Source organism: Stomoxys calcitrans, chromosome 3, assembly GCF_963082655.1.
Source record: "Stomoxys calcitrans chromosome 3, idStoCalc2.1, whole genome shotgun sequence".
In the NCBI taxonomy this organism is placed as follows: Eukaryota; Metazoa; Arthropoda; class Insecta; order Diptera; family Muscidae; genus Stomoxys; species Stomoxys calcitrans.
In genome coordinates, this window is record NC_081554.1 from 41,697,280 (window position 1) to 41,719,470 (window position 22,191).

General features: G+C 39.2%; 2 protein-coding genes across 3 annotated transcripts in view; one reads left to right on the forward strand and one right to left on the reverse strand.

The window, feature by feature from the left end:
- LOC106087364 (ATP-binding cassette subfamily G member 4) overlaps positions 1-22,191 on the reverse strand; it is an 83,076-nt gene that overhangs the window by 33,930 nt on the left and 26,955 nt on the right. The gene's annotated exons all lie outside the window — the stretch shown is intronic.
- Positions 10,761-15,947, forward strand: LOC131996023 (uncharacterized). Its single transcript, XM_059365438.1, has one exon. The coding sequence runs from the start codon at positions 10,761-10,763 to the stop codon at positions 15,945-15,947; it is 5,187 nt and encodes a 1,728-aa protein (XP_059221421.1).

The window sequence follows — 22,191 nt, forward strand, 5'->3', positions numbered from 1 at the left end:
GCCTCTTTAAGGTTTGCAAGTGAAATTTTGATTTTTAATGGATTTTTAATTAAATTTCGAATATTTTGATGGAGTCACGAATTAAAGCCTATTTCCGTCTAGGACTCATAGTTTAGGAGATACAGCCATTTTAAGTCTTGCAAGTAAAATTTCGATTTTTAATGAATTATCGATTATATTTCGAATTTTTTTGATGGAGTCACGAATTAAAGCCCATTTCCCTCTAGGACTCATAGTTTAGGAGATACAGCCATTTTATGTCTTGCAAGTAAAATTTGGATTTTTAATGAATTATCGATTATCTTTCGAATTTTTTTGATAGAGTCACGAATTAAGGCCGATTTCTCTCTAGGACGCATAGTTTAAGAGATACAACCATTTTAAGTTTTTCAAGAGAAATTTTGATTTTTTATGGATTTTCGATGAAATTTATAATTCATCGCCATTTTATAATTTACAGCCATTTTAAGTTTTGCAAGCGAACTTTCGATTTTTAATGGATGAAATTTCGAATTTTTCTGTGCATCGGTTGGAAGTTGAATTGATGTCTTCGAACATTGCACAACAACAACGGCCCTTGCTGCTGCTCCGAGCGTCCAGGTTCGAGTCCCAATCGGGCTTCGTCGAATTTCTCAATTTTCAAGTTTTTTTTGTTTTGCCATTTGCAAAGAAAAACCCGGATCATAGTGCTCATCTCGAAAGGGAAACAAACAAAGATTGAAAATTGAATGAAAAATACTTGAAAATGAACAAATTCGGCAGAGCCCGGTCGGGATTTGAACCTGAACAGCGAGAGCCGTTACCGTTGACTGGTGTTCGAAGCCATCAATTCTACTTTCAACAGATACACAGAATATGTATACCATGAAAGAAGTGTAATTGTGTAGGCAAAAAATCTGCAATTACACAAAAACACATGCATTGGGAAAAGTACAGTTAATAGACAGGGTTGTCGAGAGTGGTTAATGTGGTATTTATATCATAGAGGTATATTCGCAATAAATTCTGTATGAGCACAACATACCACCGTACGACTCTTGAAGTCTTGACACCTGATATGGCCTATAAGTAATTCTAACCAAATTACGAAACGTATTTTCATAGAGGTATATTCGCAATAAATTCTGTATGAGCACAACATACCACCGTACGACTCTTGAAGTCTTGACACCTGATATGGCCTATAAGTAATTCTAACCAAATTACGAAACCCGTGCCATAGTGGTTGATGTGTGTTGCGATCTCTGGCTTTCCTTTTCCATTTGCAAAGAAAATCGTCGATTGAGACGAGCTCAATCGTCTCGAAAAAGAAACCCTAATAGTCGAAAAACTTGAAAATGAAAAAAATAATTATAGTAGGTCGAAAAGGAGATTTCAATAGCCGGTAGACCTATTAACACAACACTATTAACACAAGCCTAATACTTGGCTTGGCCTCCTTGCTTAATAAAAACCGGATTTGATTTAGTTCCAATTATAAAATTTTTCAAAGCTGAGTTTCATACAATCATTTGAAAGAATACAAAAATTACCCATTTGACCCATAGTGTTCTGGCGGCAATCGAATCCATGACTAAGCAAAACACACTATAAAATTGGCTACACTCCTCCTGAGCTTTACACGAAAATAATTGTCATTAGATGTGGGAAAATACATAAATCATTTTTATAGGTACTACAAGTCAATAGTGACTTTCTATTCAATGTCATTGTTAACAGCTTCTCAAGACAAGGCAACGCTTAATAGTCACCACATTTCAAAATAAAATCAATGAATAACTACTAAGAAATTGGATTAAGAGAGATTGTATTGTCAATACTAATAAACCAAATAATTGAATTCCAAATTCAAAGTTCCCTTTCATTGTTGCTGGTACTAAGTTGTTGTAATTGTTGATTTTTTTTTTTGCACGAGACGGAGAAATGTGATGCATTGCACTCAATTTTGATTTGCAGTTTTGACATCTTGGCTGTGATTTATTTCATTGAACCTAGCCGGCAGATCTAATTCTTCGTAATAGAGGGATAGATAAAGATTGTATGTGGATTGTTGAAATATTTCGTTATAATTATTGACGGACCTATCTGGACCAGCCTGTCACCAAACTAGGCAACATTAGGCCAATCACCTGATGAAGTCGAAATTACACGATTTCAACAATAATAGACACAAGAAGAACAAACCTAACGTATACCCTGACAACGAACCCAACTCGCCCCCGGACACGAATGGCAACATGGAACGTTAATACACTTTTCCAAATCGAAAAATTGGTACAATTATCAGCAGAATGCAACTGACTTAATATATCTGTTGTCGGTATTAGTGAAATAAGATGGAACGGCATCGGCGAGTTTACAAACTCCAATGAAGACCGCATTCTATACATAGCACCGGAGAAAGAAACGAAAATCAAGAAATGTCCCTAGAAATCTGCGCAAAGTACGACCTTAGGCGGATCACACTTCCCACATAAGCCACACCACATATTCACGTGGAAATCAAGAAACACACGGTCAACTATACCTACCCAAATTGACTATATATGTATGTCTAAGGAATGGTTTCAACTACTACCAGATGTCAGAGTGCCTCGCAGTGCTGAGATAGCATCCGACCGACATTGAGCTTAAGCTTACACTCAAGAGGTACAATACCCAGCCGACCCGACAACTACATCGATACCTCAGGTTAGGTTAGGTAAGGTTAAAATGGCAGACTACCATCAGACTCACTAAGACACTTTCGTACATTGTGATACCACAGGGACAGAAGAAGGAAGATGCCTTCTAGTTCCTACCGTTGAGCCATCCAAATAGCTTTAAAAAGCCCAACAATTTGCGAATATTCACATCCGCTAAATTAGAGAGGTGCTCAAAGAAATGAGAACCCAAAGTGGAACTCCTTTTGACTGCGGGACACACACACAGAAGGTGTTCTATAGTTTCTTCTACTTCGGTGTTCTCACAGCTTCGGCAAAATTCGTTGCAGGAAAACTTCAGTCTGTCAGCATGTTTTCCGATTATACAGTGACATGACGGGCACAATGACTGAGAAGTCTACTCTAGCCAGTGACAACAGGGATATTGTAGTTCCAATCGTTTCTATCAGGAAAAGTGGTACAGTACTTTTTATCAAAAAGCGGTTCAGATAGGATGTAACCCGCACTGCCTGGAACATCGGATATTGTATGAAAGTAACAAAGTGTCCGTAGCCCCCACATGACCCAAGCTTCAGGGCTGTAGTCGCAGCAATTTGTCTAGCCACAATGTCCAGAGGCATTAGTTGTAGCATTAAATTCAGTGCATCAGATGGTGTCATCCTCAGTGCGGCTGTGATGCATAAACAAGTTATCCTTTGGATCCGGTTAAGTATTGAGCAGTAAGTGGACTTTTGAAGAGCCGTCCACCAGACCACAACACCATATAGCATTATTGGTCTGACAACTGCAGTATATGCATGACACGCGGTCTAAACCCCAACTTTTGCCAATGGCTCTCTTGCAGGTATATAAGGCAAGTGTTGCCTTTCTTGCCCTTTCCAAAATACTGGATTTGAAGTTCAATTTCCGTTCAGCCAAACACCCAGGTATTTTGACTTTCTGTCAAATTTTCTGCTTTCTGAATGAAAATGACCTTCGTGTCCCTCCATCCCACAGGTAGATATGGCATGCTGATACAAGCAGCGTATATCTCCCAGTCTATCAGACACAGCTTGTATTGTAATTCAACCAGTGATACATCATCAGGGCCTGGCGACTTAAAGGAGTCGAAACTACTTAACACCCAAAGGATTTTCGGCTCAGACAAAATTTTCCTAATAACCTCCTACAACCTCTTCTGGAGCCACGTTGTCCATTGGAGAATTTCATGGGAAATGTGTTTGAAACATAGTTCTATAGTTTCCTCACTAGACATTGCTCATACATTATCTGACTTCTGAATATACCCCACCGTAATAGGTCAAGAGGACAGAATCTTCCTTAGCTTATAGGCCTCAGATGTATCTTCCACGGAGCTGCAGAAATCCACCCAGGATTTGTTCTCAGCTTAGCCTTATAGATGTCCCAATCGTGTTGTGCTCCTGTGGCTTTCGCCCTGTTGAAGATTTTTCTGCAGTCCTTCTTTAGACCAACCAGCTCTGGCGTCCACCATGGCCGCTGTTTGTCGTATATTCAACAACTTATATCTTCTGATACAAAGGTAATATCTAGTACCTCCCGGCTGGTCCTTGTATTAATGGTCGGTTTATCCCCTTTAATACAAATCGCCAGAATGCAACTTATAATATATTCGATAAGCAGCTCACCCCTTTCGTTGACATCCGAACTTCCCCATATTTGGGGATGTGCCTTTGTATCACTTCTTACAATGAGGCTCTTCTTCCCTACAGCAGCGGCTTCCAACCAGCGACTTAAGGTTTGAAGGCGGCATCTCTGTATCGTGTGCCATATATAGCAAAGCCAGCCAGTAATGAAATTTGTTTATTCTTTGCAAGAATACAGGCTCTGTGTCTCCCATTCCACGTTGCCTTGAATAGTTTAAATCCCGGAATGCTTAGTCCACGAACCATTCCTTCACACACCCATGGTTCCTGGATAAGAACCACGTCAAATACCACTGTCATCAGGGGGACCTTAAGTGCCGCCGATTCGACCTTACAATGGTGGATATTTATCTGTACAAACCGGACCATAGTCAGGATTCAGAACTTACACTACTTTTGTGTTAGCCTCGCCTTTTGATTTCACCAGGAGTTCATCCTCCCAAGATTCGTTAGATCTTGTCATGATGAGCGCATCCAGGGGTAGGTGGGAAAGCAGTGGAACCACTCTTCCTCCGAACACTGGACACTTGCGGTGTGGACGATTCCTCCTTAAATGTTTCATTAGCTGTTGCTGTTGAAGTACTTTTTGAATTCCGTGCTTCCCCGCTGGCGCACACCTTGAGTCCAGTCCAACTGGATGATCCACCCATACAGAGCTTGTCGGGTACCGTTTCGATGCCATCCCCTTCTGTCTCTATTGTGGCAGGGGGATTTTCAGTTTCCTGCAATCCGCCCGACCTTAGGGATGTGGTCGATAGTTCCTGAGGCAAGTGTTCAGCAACAACTGTTGATTCGGCTCCTGATTCCCCAACCCCATCGCTTCTATAGACCTTCAGTTTCAACTGTTGAGTCCATAGGATACAACCCTTTCAAGATTGTTGAGGTCTGCGAGACAGCCGGAGTTTAGTACGAATACTGCATGTCTCCGGTCACCATCGGTCTCATCCAATCTACCAATCTTTCAGTCGGTGGTTGAAAGTTGAGATTACATTCCCCTAGTCTTACAAGTATGGATTCAGGATCTGAGAGAATCCTTCGTATCCAAGCATGCGCTATTGGTCGAGAAGGAATATCTTCTTTCTTGACTAAATCTAGTGGTGCACCTGGCCACATTTCACCAATCTATTTTAGCGCACAACGATACATTTCGATTGAGCGTTGATTCGCGAAGGCAATTAGTCTGCATCGGCCCCGATACCAGCTTACATCGTCACAAACTGGAGCAGACCCAGTAAATTTCGCAATAACATCGGAGTATATTGATGACAGTCCATTGACTATCCCACTCCAATTATTCCTAGGTATGCAGCCCTGTTATTTTCCCTTGTCGACAACTGCCATCACCAAACTGTCCCTAGCGACATTAGCAAAGGTTCTTGGACCAATATATTGTTCTTCCTAGTTCTTTTAGGCATGGTATGCCTTCCAGGTGACTATTGGCTGACTTGGGTGTAGTTTCCGAATCTAGACGTGTATTCTTTGGGATAGCCTGAGCAGCGAATCTCCGAGCCAAATTTAGGCAGAGTCTTAGGATTATTCGCACAAGCCTCTCAATAAACCTGAGAGCAATGCGCCTTCTATTATTCCAACCTTTTAAAGAGCGTGTTGGTTTGCCGGGGAAGGCCGATGGCATAGGCAAATTATAGGCATACGAAGATAGAATAGGTTCGGTCTTGTCATTACGACTCGAACCAGGTTTCTTCGTCAAAAGCCCCCCTTTGTGCCGGATGCTAGGATTCTAAAATTTGTGATAAAAAGACATCTATTGCGAAATAATGAGAGTAGAAAGAAAAAATTTTTCTACTCTCATTACCGGAAATGGTACCATATGGCACTTCTGAACGGATTGAGCTAAATCTCTTAAATTTGAGATGTAGGCATAACTAGAAAATATATGACGGATTATTAAATGATTTCTTCAAAGTTCTAAAATCTTGGCAAAGTCAATTCAGATGCATCACAGGACTCACATATCGAACATGTCAGTTAGAGTAGAAGATATAAAGTCCTGAGAATAGATATATGGCCGAATATATATATATATATATATATATATTGGGTTGCCCAAAAAGTAATTACAGATTTTTCGGTCGGCCAAATGAAGTTGATGATGACCAAATCAATGCATTAATTGAATTGGATCGTCATGTAACTGAGCGTGAGATAGGAGAGAAGTTAAATATACCAAAATCAACCGTTCATTATCACATAAAAAGTCTTGGACTGGTGAAAAAGCTTGATATTTGGGTACCACATGTATTGAAAGAAATTCATTTAACAAACCGAATCAACGCTTGTGATATGCACCTTAAACGCAATGAATTCGATCCGTTTTTAAAACGAATCATAACTGGAGATGAAAAATGGATTGTTTACAACAACGTTAGTCGAAAACGATCATGGTCCACGCATGGTGAACCAGCTCAAACCACTTCAAAGGCTGATATCCACCAAAAGAAGGTTATGCTGTCTGTTTTGTGGTATATTTTGAGCTGCTTCCAAGGAACCAAACGATTAATTCGGATGTTTACTGTCAACAATTGGACAAATTGAATACAGCCATCAAGGAAAAGCGACCAGAATTGGTCAATCGTAAAGGTGTCATATTCCACCAGGACAACGCTAGACCGCATACATCTTTGGTCACTCTCCAAAAACTGAGTGAGCTTGGCTGGGAACTTTTGATGCATCCACCATATACCCCTGACCTTCAAATTCAAATAATGAAAACTTCAAACCAATACCACCTATATAAGCAGCTGATAAATGATTTAATGATACTTGGAGTTCTCAAATGTGTTTTCTTCGAAACAGTTCACATTTATTTCAGCTGCCTACAGATTCTATAAAAAAATTTAATGTTTCAAATTATCAGAATTACGCTTTCTTAGTTCGAAATTCACGCTTGGCACGCAAACTAACTTATAATTCTGATAATTATGCCTTGTCCGTTTAATTTCTTTATGGCTATCTATAATTAACACATCCATAACAGAATATATTAAACAATATGCCAATAATTTTTTAAGATCCCTAGGTAATTAATCAATCTCTATTAGCTAGAATTTGTTAGATTTGACATTTGGACGCGTAAACAGTAATCATGGTGCTACAATTAATGATAGTAGTTATTGAAAATCGCATTATGGTAGAAACATTTTTGTAGTTGGGAATCACTGTAATGAGTGGTAATTATTTCATCATGTCATCTAGCCTTGAAATGTTGAAATGAAAGTAAATATTTGAGTTAGATGATGTTTCCTGTAAAATAACAAGGAACCAGTAAGAAAAGACAAAAGTATAATACCCTACACCTAAAATATAGGTAGAAAGTGGGTGCTTCACCTAATTTTGAACCAATTTGATAAATTTTGATGAACCTGTGCGGATATTTTCAGATGGGTTATTAAACAATTCGTATCAAATTGCAAGCAAATATGCATCGAGGAAAGTGTTGAGCACAATTTTGGCAATATTGCTCAATAATGCGCTTGCAGTGACCGTAGAAGTGAAAATCGGACTTTCGATATGACAGCTATATCTAAATCTGAACCGATTTCTATGAAATGCATCAGTAATATTAATAGACATAAGAAAATTATTCCTGCCAAATTTTGAGAGAATCGGTTAACAAATAAGCACTTTATTGCAATATTAGTCCTAATCTGATGAACATATATATGGAAGCTATATCCAAATCTGAACCGATTTCTACCAAACTACTTAGATATCGTGGTAGTTGTTGTAGTAGCAGTGTGTGGTACACTGAGGCGGCAGCCCTTGCCGATGAAGGAATTCATCGGGTCAATCCGGTACATACAACCGGCTGCCATGGGATTGATCGTGGTAGTCGTCGAGAAAAGCGCTACACAAAGTTTTGGGAAGATTGGTCAATAAATGCGCTTGCGCTTTATTGCATTATTACTGCAAATCGAACGAACAAATATATGGGAGCTATATTTAAATCTGTACCGATTTCGAGCAAACTTTATAGGTATTGTAAAACTCGTCGAGGAAATTGTTGTACAAAGTTTTGGGAAGATTGGTCACTAAATGCGCTTGCTGTGGCTCTAGGAGTGAAAATCGGGCTATATATACATATGAGAGCTATAACTAAATCTGAGCCGATTTCTCTAAAAGAGTTATAAGAAAATCATTTCTGCCAAATTTCGAGAGAATCGGTTAACAAATGACCATTATATAGTGTTTGTGCCACACAACTTCCAGGTCTGCATTTTTATAATGCCACATACAGAGGGCACTGAGAACACTACACTTTTTAGTTCTAAATTTAGTTTTATGGTAAACTAAATGTCATTATTTTGAGAAGTCATGACTATGAAATGAAAGACTCGTTCATTCCGTTTTAACTTCGAGAGCAATAAAGTTCAGTCTTCGTAAAATCTAAACATATATCGTTTTTTTTTTTTGTTAAGTCATTGTGACTTGGTATTAAGGTTACTTTTTTACATACATAACCCAAAAACACATTTCGAGTCTTAAGGGTTTTGGACTTTCCAAACTTCCAAAAAGAATTTCTATCTTTCAGGAGGCCATTATCACCCTTTCGTTCACAGTCCACTGAACCCCAACGTTTTCATGATCCTTCAACCCGGATTTTGGCTAACCTAAAAGACGTGAAATCTGGAAAATCATCCAAATCAATCCCTGCAGTTCACAAGGAAAACCAGGTAACCTACATGCCATTGTCGTACAAAATTTCTTCCTACATAAGTTTAGAAAGTACGAGCAACATTCTTTTTTTGTGAAGGTCAATTACACAAAAATTCATTTCCGTGAAAGTGATTTCAATTTCATTGTAAGTTCAATTTTTTCCAAGAAATTGATACTAAATTCTTTCGTTTGCTTGCTTATAATATTTTGCTTAAACTTCTGGCAATTACAACTTCAAAAAAATTCGCTGAATTGGTTCACACATTTCAAACCAATCTCCTTATCAAGTGTGTCAAATTATTTTGCTTATTTCAATTTCAATCCTCTTAAACACAAAAACTTTGATCTTGATTTATAAGAAGACAAAGCACAGTAATTACACTTAATGGTCTCCAAAGGCTCTACTTGACAGTTTTTTTGTCGTATATGGTACATTCGTGTTCATCATAGTGGTTATTAAAAAACAGGCAACAACAACAAAAATACTCTTTACATCATATTTTTTCCTATCCATATTCCAATCGATCACCACAGAATCAATCATCCACGTTGATTTTCATTCCTTTTTGATAAAAGTTGTAGGTACCTACAGACTACCCATCCCTTGTTGTTTCTTTATTCGCTGACTACACGAGAGAACCACAAGCAGTACCAGTACCAGTTTTATAATTTTTTCTCACCATACTACAATCCCTCCGTCAAGAACTAGATTTTGTAGCTTAACCAAAGCTAAGCTACACGTTGTCTCCCACATCAGGTCGCTCGAATGTTGATGATTTTTTGCCTTTTCGTCTTATTCGTTGAAATTTCCAAACTAAGTGTGATAACATATAGTGTAGACGAGCATGTGATAGATTTTATAAAATTTCATTTTGACTTGATGCCATCGAAATAAATAAAGGAATTAAATGAATATTTGGATGTTAAATTTATTAAAATTTCATATTATTCGAAGAGAAAAAAGATTGAGCGATTGAAATATAACCGAATTGTCAAATTTGGACAAACATTTAGTGCATTTGGTATTGCTGTTACTGTTTTAGAAAGTCCACGTGAGTAGTGAGCAGTTTGCTGGTAAAGAAATAGTAGACAATTGAATAATTTTGATAATTGAGACTATTTAAATAGAATAGTGGAAGAAGAAGAACAGCATTTCGCTAATTGATAAAGCAACTTTAGAAAAATTCGATGAAACCACACAATTGAGAAGAGAAATCAAAGGGCCAGGTGAAAGAAATAATTGTGTTGGATAAAAGTGTTTATAATTGATATTTTTGATGCTGCAGTCTATTCTAGTGGATACAACCAAACAAATTTTTTGATTCCTCTTCGGTGCATTAGTAAGTACGACAATTCCAAAGTCGTATATTAACCAGACTGTCCTTTGTGCATTAAGTTTCCGATATTTCGTTTTATTTTTTCAAAGTGAAATAACAATTAGAATCAAATTTTTAATTCCTTGTTTCTGATACGAATTACATTGCAGACAATTTTTAGTGGAGTGAATAGTACTACATACTGTGTTCTTCATAGTTGGCTATATAGCTATTGTTTGGACGTTTTAGAGTTCTTAGACGTGGAGATTAGCTTTTTTTTTTGGATCACCTTTGTTCGGTTTGCCCTCTTGGGATCCACTCACTTCCTTCAGAACATCGATTCTGGTAGAAATTTCCTTTGAAGTAGTGGCCCGTATAATTTGCATCGAATTTTCCTTTTTTTTTGACATCCGTTGCTAGCGAAAGATTTTTGATAGAACAGAATGGCCCTATCAAACTTTATCCAAATATCCGATGCTTTAATCGAGTTCAATGCAGAACTCGAAAGCGAACTTCTGCACCAGTCCGCGATCCACTCCTTGGAGGTTCATCGGGACGAGTTGAGGGAAATATGGCAGAGAGTTAAACCAAAGTATGAGGCTAGCTTGGCTGAGTTAGCCGCTGCTGACGATAAGAGGGACATAGAAACCCTGAAAGCGCGGTATCAGACCACTTATCGAACTTACGTTCATGGCATAGCTAAAATAAGTGAGGTTATAGAATCCAAAAGGTCCGCTGCTGTTTCTCCCCCCAATCCAACGCGGTTGGAATTCTCTTCGAGTCCGAATGTAAACCTACCTCCTTGTGACACCGACCTCTTTCACGGGGATTACCTCTCCTGGCCATCGTTTCGCGACCTTTTTACTGCCTTATACATCAATAACACGAGGCTCTCCCCTGTCGAAAAATTATTTCACTTGAATTCCAAGACTCGCGGTGAAGCCAGGGAAATAGTTCGAAAGGCACCTCTCACGAATGAGGGATTTGAGTTAGCATGGAGGGCGTTGGAGGTTAGATTCGACAACAAACGTTTACTACTGAACAGCCAACTTAAGACCCTTTTTAATTTGCCAGGAATTACCGTTGAATCAAGCGAGTCCATAAAGCAGATTCAAAGTACTATAAATGGGATTATAGCTTCACTAAAGCTCTATAGTATAGATATCAAGAGTTGGAACCCCATTTTTGTGTATGTTTGTTCCATGCGTTTGCCTGAGATCACATTGTCCCTGTGGGAGCAATCAGTCAAGAATAAAAGTGACTTTCCATCTTGGACAGAACTTGATTCCTTCTTGACATGTCGATTTCAGACATTGGAGACGGTGAGGGATTTCGGTTTTCCCAGCACTTCTCAATCGATATCAAATTCCAAGAACGAGAACGTTGGCAAATCAATGCCAAAGAATAGCTCCTCCAAAAGAGTGAATTCGTATCGAAATGGTGTTGTCATTCCAAATTGTAAGTTATGCCCCAATGAAAACCACACCATAAGATTGTGTTCGAAATTTCATAATATGACCTACGCCGATAGACTGACAACCGTGAAGCAGTTAAAATTATGCCTTAATTGTTTTTCTAAGGGACATCTTGTCAAAGACTGTAAAAGTGCATTTAACTGCCAAAAATGCAACAGGAGGCACAACACTCTACTGCATCAAGACTGCAATGAGGAAATGGAAATTCCCGAAACTGATCAGAAATCGATACAGTCCACTTCCAATGGTGATTCCATTGTTCCCATACAGTCTTGTTTCGCAGCCAACAGCAAGACCGTGCTGTTGGGAACGGCCATGGTTGGTATCCGACATAATGGGGAGATTTTCAAGGCACGAGCACTTTTCGATTCTGGGTCGGAAGCGTCTTTCCTGTCAGAACACCTTTTCAACTTGCTTAAACTAAAAGCACGCAAATTTATGGCTCATATATCCGGCCTTAATGGCACCCTCTCTGCGAAGGCTCAGAAAATATGTATGCTTCAAATCACTTCTCCAATGACTTCAGGTTTTGACCTGGAGGCTCCCATTATGGTCATTCCTAAGCTAACATCCTCACTGCCTACTTTTTCTGTATCCGAGGAAATGTTTTCCACACTTCCTGACATCCACCTGGCAGACCCTGAGTTTTATCGGTCATCGTATATTGACATTTTGATAGGGGCAGATCTGATTCCGCAGGTCATGTTAAATGGCATTATTAATCCAGTTTGTGGGTCTCTTTTGGCCCAAGAAACAGTATTTGGTTGGATTCTGACCGGTCCCATTCCAAAAGAGCCTATTTCAGTCTTCCGCACTACTGTTTCACTTCCAGATGATATCGCCTTAGATGAACTAGTTTCCAAATTCTGGGAACTGGAGGACCTCCCTAGGGTTAAACCTATTTCCGATATGGACAAGTATTGTGAGGACATGTTCGTGGAAACCACCACCAGAAACGAGGCAGGCCGGTATATTGTTACGCTGCCATTTAAACCCGAATTTCCTTCCGGTATTCAACTCGGGCAGTCCCAAAAGATAGCTCTTTCTCAGTATATAAGAAATGAGAATCGGCTTCTCAGAGATATTGAGCTCAAGAGGCAGTACGATGCGGTTCTGGCAGAGTATATTGAATTAGGCCATATGAAGAGGGTAAGGGACATTGATTTCACTCCCAAATCCAATTTTCACTACTTGCCACACCATGCTGTTGTTCGTCCAAATAGCGTTACTACAAAAGTTCGTGTAGTGTTCAACGCGTCAAACCCTACCTCTAATGGTATGAGTTTGAACGACGTCCTCCACCCTGGTCCATCTTTGCAGAAAGATCTGTGCACTTTATTACTCCAGTGGCGATTTTATAAAGTGGTTTTCAATAGCGATATTGAAAAAATGTATCGCCAGATTTGTGTCCATCCGAAACACACTACATTCCAGAGAATTCTCTACCGAAAGTCCCCTTACGATGAAATCGAAGAATTTGAGCTACAGACGGTTACGTTTGGGGTAAATTGTGCCCCATTCTTGGCTCTACGCACAATTCAGCAACTGGCTACAGACGTAAGGCTTCAATATCCGCTTGCAAGCGAGATTTTGGAATCGTCGATGTACGTCGACGATGTTCTTGGGGGGAGTCATGATATTTTGTCCGCAACTAAGACCCAGAAGGAACTCATTTCGGCCTTGGGGACAGCCGGTTTTTTATTGAGAAAATGGACTTCTAACTCTAAGGAGTTCCTAAAATCCATTCCAAAGGACCATCTTCTGAATTCCGAATTTCTTGAGTTTGAAGATTCAAGTAAGGCCAAGACTCTGGGTGTTCGTTGGAACGCGAAACTTGATGATTTTTATTTCGTAGCCGGGCAATTAGACGCAAATTCCGATCCCACTAAGAGGAATATTCTTTCCAATATATCGAAACTATTCGACCCAGCTGGGTGGCTATGCCCCTTCATAGTTCTCGCAAAACTTCTAATGCGGGATGTTTGGTTATCCAAAGTCGGGTGGGATGATCCCCTTCCTCCGAATTTACTTGCAGCATGGCATTCATTCTTGGGGAATTATTCTAGGATTGGAGATATACGAATTCCTCGCTGGATACATTTCACTCCTGAAAGCGATATGGAACTCCATGGCTTCTGTGACGCCTCTGAAAAGGCGTACGCAATAGCCATTTATGTTCGAGTCGCGGCTCCCAGCGGTGAAATTGTCACACACCTCCTTATGTCAAAATCGAGGGTGGCACCATTGAAGACAATTTCAATTCCTAGACTCGAACTTTGTGGCGCGGCCTTACTGGCGGAGGCCATTGAATCGATTCTGCCGTCCATTCCAAATTGCAAGGTTTTCTGTTGGACAGATTCAACGATAGTCCTTGCCTGGTTAATGAAACCAGCGTTCCAATGGAAGACTTTTGTGGCTAACCGTGTTTCAAAAATATGTGAGGTAGTACCAGTGGACCACTGGGGCCATGTTGAATCAAGGCAGAATCCTGCGGATTTGGCTTCCCGTGGAGTGTTTCCCGATGAGTTAATTCAGAATGACCTTTGGTGGTTTGGTCCTCTGTGGCTTAGGCATCCATCGAGCCTTTGGCCAATTAAGAATGGTTTGCCAATAGATGAGACACTATTGGAAGCTAAGACTATTCACAGCCACTTTACTTACTTCCAAAACTACCAAGATCCTCTGGATAGGTTTTCTTCGCTGGGAAGAGCTCTTAGAGTGATGGCATATGTATACCGTTTTATTTCTAATTGCCGTGCTTCAGCCGATATAACTTCACGAACTCATTCGCTGACCAATGACGAAATCCAGGATGTTCGAGATCGTTTAATTGTCTTGTCACAAAAATTATTTTATCCAACTGAATATAAGGCATTGTCAAATGGGGAGCAAATTACGTCCACCAGTTCCTTATTGACTTTGAACCCCTTTTGTGATCCTAAAGGCCTCTTAAGAATATGTAGTCGCATAGCCCATTCCGAGAGCCTCACTTATAATGAGCGTTATCCTATTATCCTGCCGTATCACGGTACCTTCTCCCGATTGCTGATACTGTTCATACATTGCATTACATTGCATGGAGGCAACAGTTTAATGCTACGAATGTTGCGTCTCCAGTTCTGGATTCCAAAGGCGAAAATTCTTATAAAGGCCTGTGTTCACAATTGCAAGATTTGTGTAATTTCCACACACAAGCTTAGAACGCAGCTGATGGGAACCCTTCCTCCAGAACGTACCACGCTCAGTCGACCATTCACGAATACTGGTATTGACTTTGCAGGTCCGTTCGACATAAAAAACTACTCGGCGCGATCCTGTACTATAACAAAGGGATACGTATGTTTATTCGTTTGTTTCGCTACACGTGCTATCCACTTGGAGCTCACAAGTTCCTTGACCACTTCAGCCTTTCTAGCGGCCTTTCACCGTTTTTCTTCCAGACGTGGGTGTCCCTTAAAGATCTTTTCCGACAATGGCAAAACATTTGTTGGAGCATCGAAAGAGGTGGCGAAAAACTTTCTTCAAAGATCGCGGGACGAGACACTTTTCCAATTCTCCTACCAGCGCTTATCCTGGCACTTCATTCCACCAGGAGCTCCTCATATGGGAGGGCTCTGGGAAGCCGGGGTGAAAAGTTTTAAGGCTCATTTCCGAAAGATGGCAGGATGTCATAAATTTACGTTCGAGGAATTCACTACTATACTTTCCCGTATCGAAGCCTGTTTAAACTCGCGACCTATTTCACCTTTATCCGAAAATCCCGACGATTTGCTAGCTCTTACCCCTGGACATTTCCTTACTGGGGGTCCTTTGCTTTCACCTGCCGAACCTGACGAATCCGAGACTACTATTTCTGTAGTTAATCGTTGGCGAAGAGTTGTGGCATTATCTCAACAGTTCAGTATTAGATGGAAACATGAGTATCTTAAAGAGCTTCACAAGCGCATTAAATGGAAAAGACCACAGCCAAATATCCAGATTGGTTCTATGGTTGTTGTGAGAGACGACTGTTTGCCACCCCAGGAATGGAAATTGGGGCGTATTTCGAAGATATATTATGGCAAGGATGATTTAGTGCGAGTAGTCGATATAACTACACAAAGGGGAACCATAACTCGGCCTGTTGTAAAAGTCGTGGTACTCCCACCATGTTAGAAATTAGTTATTCAATTTCCTTTTGTTACATTATTGTCCTTTATTATATTTTAGTTTACTCTTACAGAATGCCACCTATTTTATCCCGCCTTAGCCGTTCCGAGGCAAACAAAAATTATTACTCTTGCAGAATCTGTTCACAAAACCACGGTCTTCGTAAATGCAAGGTATTCCGAAAAAAGGATGCGAAACAACGTATGCAATTAGTTGTGACTCACCGCTACTGTCCAAACTGTTTAGCCCATCAACACTCATCTAGTTCTTGTTTTTCAACTAAAGGATGTCGGTTTTGTGGAGGCAACCATCACTCCTTATTGCATATAGATAATCCAAAATTGCGAAGCAAGAAAACAAGGACAGTAAAGGTCGAAAAAAGCCCCGCAGGTGAACCACCAAACACCAGTTCAACTAACCAGCGATCACTAACGATAGCGTCTATTGCAACTCCAAACGCCACTTTGCTATTTCCAACGGCTATAATACTGGTTGTGATCGGCAAGAAAAAGCACCATATCCGCGCAGTTATTGATCCTTGCACCGCCATTAGTAAAATATCTAAACAGTTTGTTGAAGAGTTACGACTTAACACAACTGTCCTAGGATCGGAGTCCATATGTGCAGTCTCTATAGCATCTCGCCACTCTTCTCACACTGTTTTAGACACCACAATGAGAGTCAACAACCACATATCAATGGACACGCCTAATAGATCCATTGATGCTGCCATTGCTGCAAAATTCGCTAATTTGACTTTAGCAGATCCAAAATTTTATATCTCTGGGCCGTTTTCAATCGTACTTGGATCTGACATATATGGGCGCATTATATTACCGGGTCTTTTAGCTAGTGATGGCTCTCTTCCAGTCGCCACAAATACTATCTTCGGCTGGGTGCTGTCTGGCTCATGCACCACCTGATGCAACAACTATTGAACTGGATTATATTTAAAATTAACATTAGAATCTATAAGTAAACTGAATTGTTATTAAATTTTGACTAGAGATAACCCTTATAGTATTAAGGCATATGGAATTTCAAGCATTTTATGAACACTCAAAGATCGTATGAATTGTATATTTTCCTATTTTTTTTTTTTTTTTTTTTTTGACCTCATACCATTATATATTTGAATTTAAAACTTTTACCTTGCAATCTTGCAACATGGGCCGGTAATGTTTGTGCCACACAACTTCCAGGTCTGCATTTTTATAATGCCACATACAGAGGGCACTGAGAACACTACACTTTTTAGTTCTAAATTTAGTTTTATGGTAAACTAAATGTCATTATTTTGAGAAGTCATGACTATGAAATGAAAGACTCGTTCATTCCGTTTTAACTTCGAGAGCAATAAAGTTCAGTCTTCGTAAAATCTAAACATATATCGTTTTTTTTTTTTGTTAAGTCATTGTGACTTGGTATTAAGGTTACTTTTTTACATACATAACCCAAAAACACATTTCGAGTCTTAAGGGTTTTGGACTTTCCAAACTTCCAAAAAGAATTTCTATCTTTCAGGAGGCCATTATCACCCTTTCGTTCACAGTCCACTGAACCCCAACGTTTTCATATAGCATTATTACTGCAAATCGGGCGTACATATATATGGGAGCTATATCCAAATATGAACTGATTTTTTCCAATTTCAATAATCTTCGTCTCTATTGAAGGCGATCGGATGACAACCTGTAGTTTGTACACAAATTAACATGGACGGACGGACAGACGGACATAGCTAAATAGAATCAGAAAGTGATTCTAAATCGATCGGTATACTTATAAATGGGCCTTTCTCTCTACCTTTTGGGTGTTACAAACAAATGCACTAAGTTATAATACCCTGTAAAACAGTTTTGGTGTAGGGTATAAACATTTAAGATCAATATAAGAAGCTTGGGGAGTAGGAAACACCTGACAAATGTGTGCTTTAAAGAATATAATCTCGAGTATAACTCAATTATAAAAAGGGGGTTCCTTTTGATTAAGCTTAAACTTAATCCGAAAGCACTCATTGATATGTAAGAAGTTTGTTCCTGTTCCTTAACGGAATCATCCTGGACGAATTTGCATTGTTCATGACGGTATTAGGTCTGCAGAGCAAAGGGTCGAAAGGGTTTGGAGTTTTTGGGACAAATTTATAATACCCACCACCATAGGATCCATTCCGACTCTGCAAAGTATATATATTTCGGATCGTTGTAAAATTCTACAACGATTTAACGATGTCTGTGTCTGTCCGCCCATGTGAACGTCAGCTATAATCACGCTACAATCTTTAACAAGTAAAACGGCATTAAATTCGACCGGGCCGAACTTTGGATACCCACCACCTCGGGTATATATGTAAATCCCATTTCGTCACAATCCGGTGAATATTGAATAACTTAAGCAACCAAACTCGGCACGGGCATTGAGTGGTCTAATATTTATGTCACTATTTAATTTTGTAGAACAAAATATTGGTCTTTTTGGCAGATATATGCAATTATAAACCGATCTGAACCATAGTTAGGTCGGATATCGTGAGGCCCAGAAAAACTCACTGTTTCAAATTTCAGCGAAATGGGGTAATAAATAAAGCTTTTATGGGCTTCAGTCCCCTTATTGGCAGATCGGTCAATATGGCAGCTATATCTAAATATAGTCCGATCGGAACCATATTTAAGTCGGATGTTGGGAGGTCTTAACCTACTCACTGTTCTAAATTTCAGGGAAATCGGGTAATAAATAAAGCTTTTATGGCCTTCATACCCTTTATCGGGAGATCGGTTTATATGACAGCTATATCTAAATATATTCTGATCTGAGCCATATTTGTGTCAGATGTCGGGAGACTTAAAATAACCGGCTGTTGGTAATTTCAGCGAAATCGGGTGCTAAATAAAGCTTTTATGGTCTTCAGACCCTTTATCGGGAGATCGGTCTATATGATAGCTATATCTAAATATAGTCCGATCTAAACCATATTTCGGTCAGTTGTCGGTCAGTTGCTTCAAATTTCAGCAAAATCGGATGAAAAATAAAGTTTTTATGGGCATTAGATTCTTTATCGGCAAATCGGTCTATATAGCAGTTATATCCAAATATGGCCCGATTTGGTCCGTTCAAGAACTTAACTAGCGTGCATCTACAAGACGTATCTGCGCCAAATTTCAGCTCAATATCTCAATTTTTAAGGCTCTAGAGTAATTACAACAGTCGGATAGACGAACAGATACACATGGTTAAATCGACTTAGAATTTTACGACGATCCGAAATATATATACTTTGTAGGGTCGGAAAATGATATTTCTATGTGTTGCAAACGGAATGACTAAATGAATATACCCCCTATTCTACGGTGGTGGGTATTAAAATTGAGATATTGAGCTCAAAGTTTGCATACGCTATTATTTTTCCTATATGCAGGTTAAGTTTTTGAATTGGCCACACCGGACTATATTTGGATATAGCTGCCATATAGACCGATCTGGCAATTTAGGGTCTTAAGCCTAGAGTTTTTTTTTATTAGCAAAAATCGGAACATATTTGTATATAGCTGTCATAAAGAGCGATCTGTCGATTTTGGGTCTTATGCCTACAACAGGCGCATTTATTACCCGACTTTACTGAAATTTGGTACAGTGAATTGTATCAAGACTCCCAACATCTGTCCCGAATATGGTCTAGATCGGGCTATATTTAGAAATAGCTGTAATATAGACCGATTTGACGATTTAGGGTCCAAAAACCATAAAAAAAGCATTTATTCTCAGATTTTGCTGAAATTTGAAACAGAGCGATGCACTAGGGGTCTCGATATCCGACCTTAATATGGTGTATATCGGACTATATTTACATAAAGCTGCCATATAGACCGATATGCCGCTTTAGGGTCTTAGGCCTATAACAGGCACATTTATCACCCAATTTCGCTGAAATTTGCCATAGTGAGTTTTATTAGGCCCGCCGATATCCGATCCAAAAAGGGTCCAGGTTAGAACATATTTGGATATAGCTGCCATATAGAGCGATCTGCCGGTTTAGGGTGCATATACTATCGGATTTCGCTGAAATTTGGCATAGTGAGTCTCATTAGGCCCGCCGAAATCCGATCCAAAAAGGGTCCAGGTCTGAACATATTTGGATTTAGCTGCCATATAGAGCGATCTGCCGGTTTTGGGTCTTAGACCTATAACAGGCTGAAAATTTGCATGCGGTATTCTGTTACGACATTTGTGTTCAATATGGTCCAAATCAGTCTAGATCCTGATATAGCTTTCATGTCAACCGGTCTCTCGATCTTCATTGTTCGGTTCCTAGAAGCTTTAATTATTGCTGGTTTGACAGAAATTTGGTATGTGGACCATGGTGGTTTGTTCCCAAGATTCAACCCGGCCGAAATTTGCATTCTTTCACTTCTTCTTTATTCCTTTTTTCAGGGTAAAATAATAACAAATCATTTTTATTTGCACTCTTTTAGTAATTCAAAAACGCAAATCTAGGCCATGTTCCTTGGGAGTGCGCCTTACCCGAACGCCCGCGTAATGGGCATATATAGAACGATTGGTACAGTAAAGGACCAGAATTGAAGGTATTTGGGAGTGGAGAAGAAATTTGAGGTACAACTTAAGAAAACTTGTCAGAGAGGCATCTATCCCAAAAAAGTCCTTGAAGGGTAAAATATGGGACTTTAAGGAAAGGTATTTTGCTATGAGATTGAGTTTTGATTAGTACAAACGAATTGCTTCGATTTTTATAGATTGGTTAATAGTGATAGTCTAAAATAAGATTCATATAGACAATTTTGATCCATTATGATATGACAGCAGCGAGAGAACAAGGTATCTGACGGGAATAAAATCCATAATCTCTGTACTGGTAATCCATATTCTCTACCATTTAAGCCAGCGAGACATTTAATAATTCACTTCAAGTATTGTCGTAAAAATTTTTTAAACGTTTTAATAGAACATTCTATTTATAAGGCTAAGCTCTTTAACGAGATTATATGGCGCTTTTTTATTGTACCTTTCACCGATTCTGAAATAATTCAATCTACACAATACATTTACATTTGGATGTGCTGAAAACAATTGATAAATTTTTTAATAGAAGGCCAATAAACTTCTATTTTTTTTTTTAATTTTTTAACCGCATTTTTGAAAGCCTGAAAACAAAATGAAGTTCGATAACCGACATTAAAGTTTTCAATAAACAAACGTGTTATTCTACGACTTTTACGAATAATATACTTCTCTGTACTTCTCAATAACAATTAAAAGCGCATCAAGTTCTACCGGATCGAATTTTATATACCCTCCACCATGAATCCTATTTGACAAGTTCTATGAATGATTTGTATACCTACCACCATAATATGGGGGCATACTAATCTAGTCATTCCGTTTTTTTTTTAAAACCTCGAAATATTCGTCCAAGACCCCATATCCATACAGTACAGTTCTTGATCATCTTGACGCTCTAGTCATATCCGTCCGTGCGTCCGTCTATCAAAATCACGATAGCGGTCAAACGCGTAAAGCTAGCCCCTTGAAATTTTGCACAGATACTTAATATTAATGAAGGTCGTTGTGGAATGCAAATGGGCCATATCGGTTCAGATTTAGATATAGCTCCCGTATAAACCAATCTCCCGATTTGACTTCTTGAGCCCTTACAAGCCGCAATTTGTGTCCGATTAGGCTAAAATTTTTCATGTAGTATTCTGTTATGACTTCCAATAACTGTGCCAAGTACTGTCCATATCGGTCTATAACCAGACATAGCTCCCATATTTTAGCAGAATCCATGGTTGTGGGTTCCGGTTTGGGTTGGATGTTGGGAGTCTTAAAGTAGCTCACTGTTTCAAATTTCAGTACAATTGGAAAATAAATGGAAATTTTATGGCGTCTATGGCTGCTATATAAAAATACAGCCCGATCTGAACCATATTCGGGACAGATGTTGAGAGTCTTGATACAACTCATTGTTCCAAATTTCAGCGAAGTCGGATAATAAATGAGCCTGTTATAAGCCTAAGACCCAAAATAGGCAGATCGGACTATATGACAGCAATATCCAAATATGTTCCGATCTGGACCATTTTTGGTGTGGATATCGACGGGCTTAATAAAACTTAGTGTTCTGAGTTTCAGCAAAATCGGGTAATAAATGCGCTTGTTATAGGCTTGAGACCCTTAATCGGTATATCGGTCTATATGGTAGCTATATGTAAATATGGTCCGATATACACCATAATCG

Coding starts and splice junctions, on each gene's coding strand:
- LOC131996023 (XM_059365438.1), top strand. CDS start 10,761: ATGGCCCTATCAAACTTTATCCAAATATCCGATGCTTTAATCGAGTTC.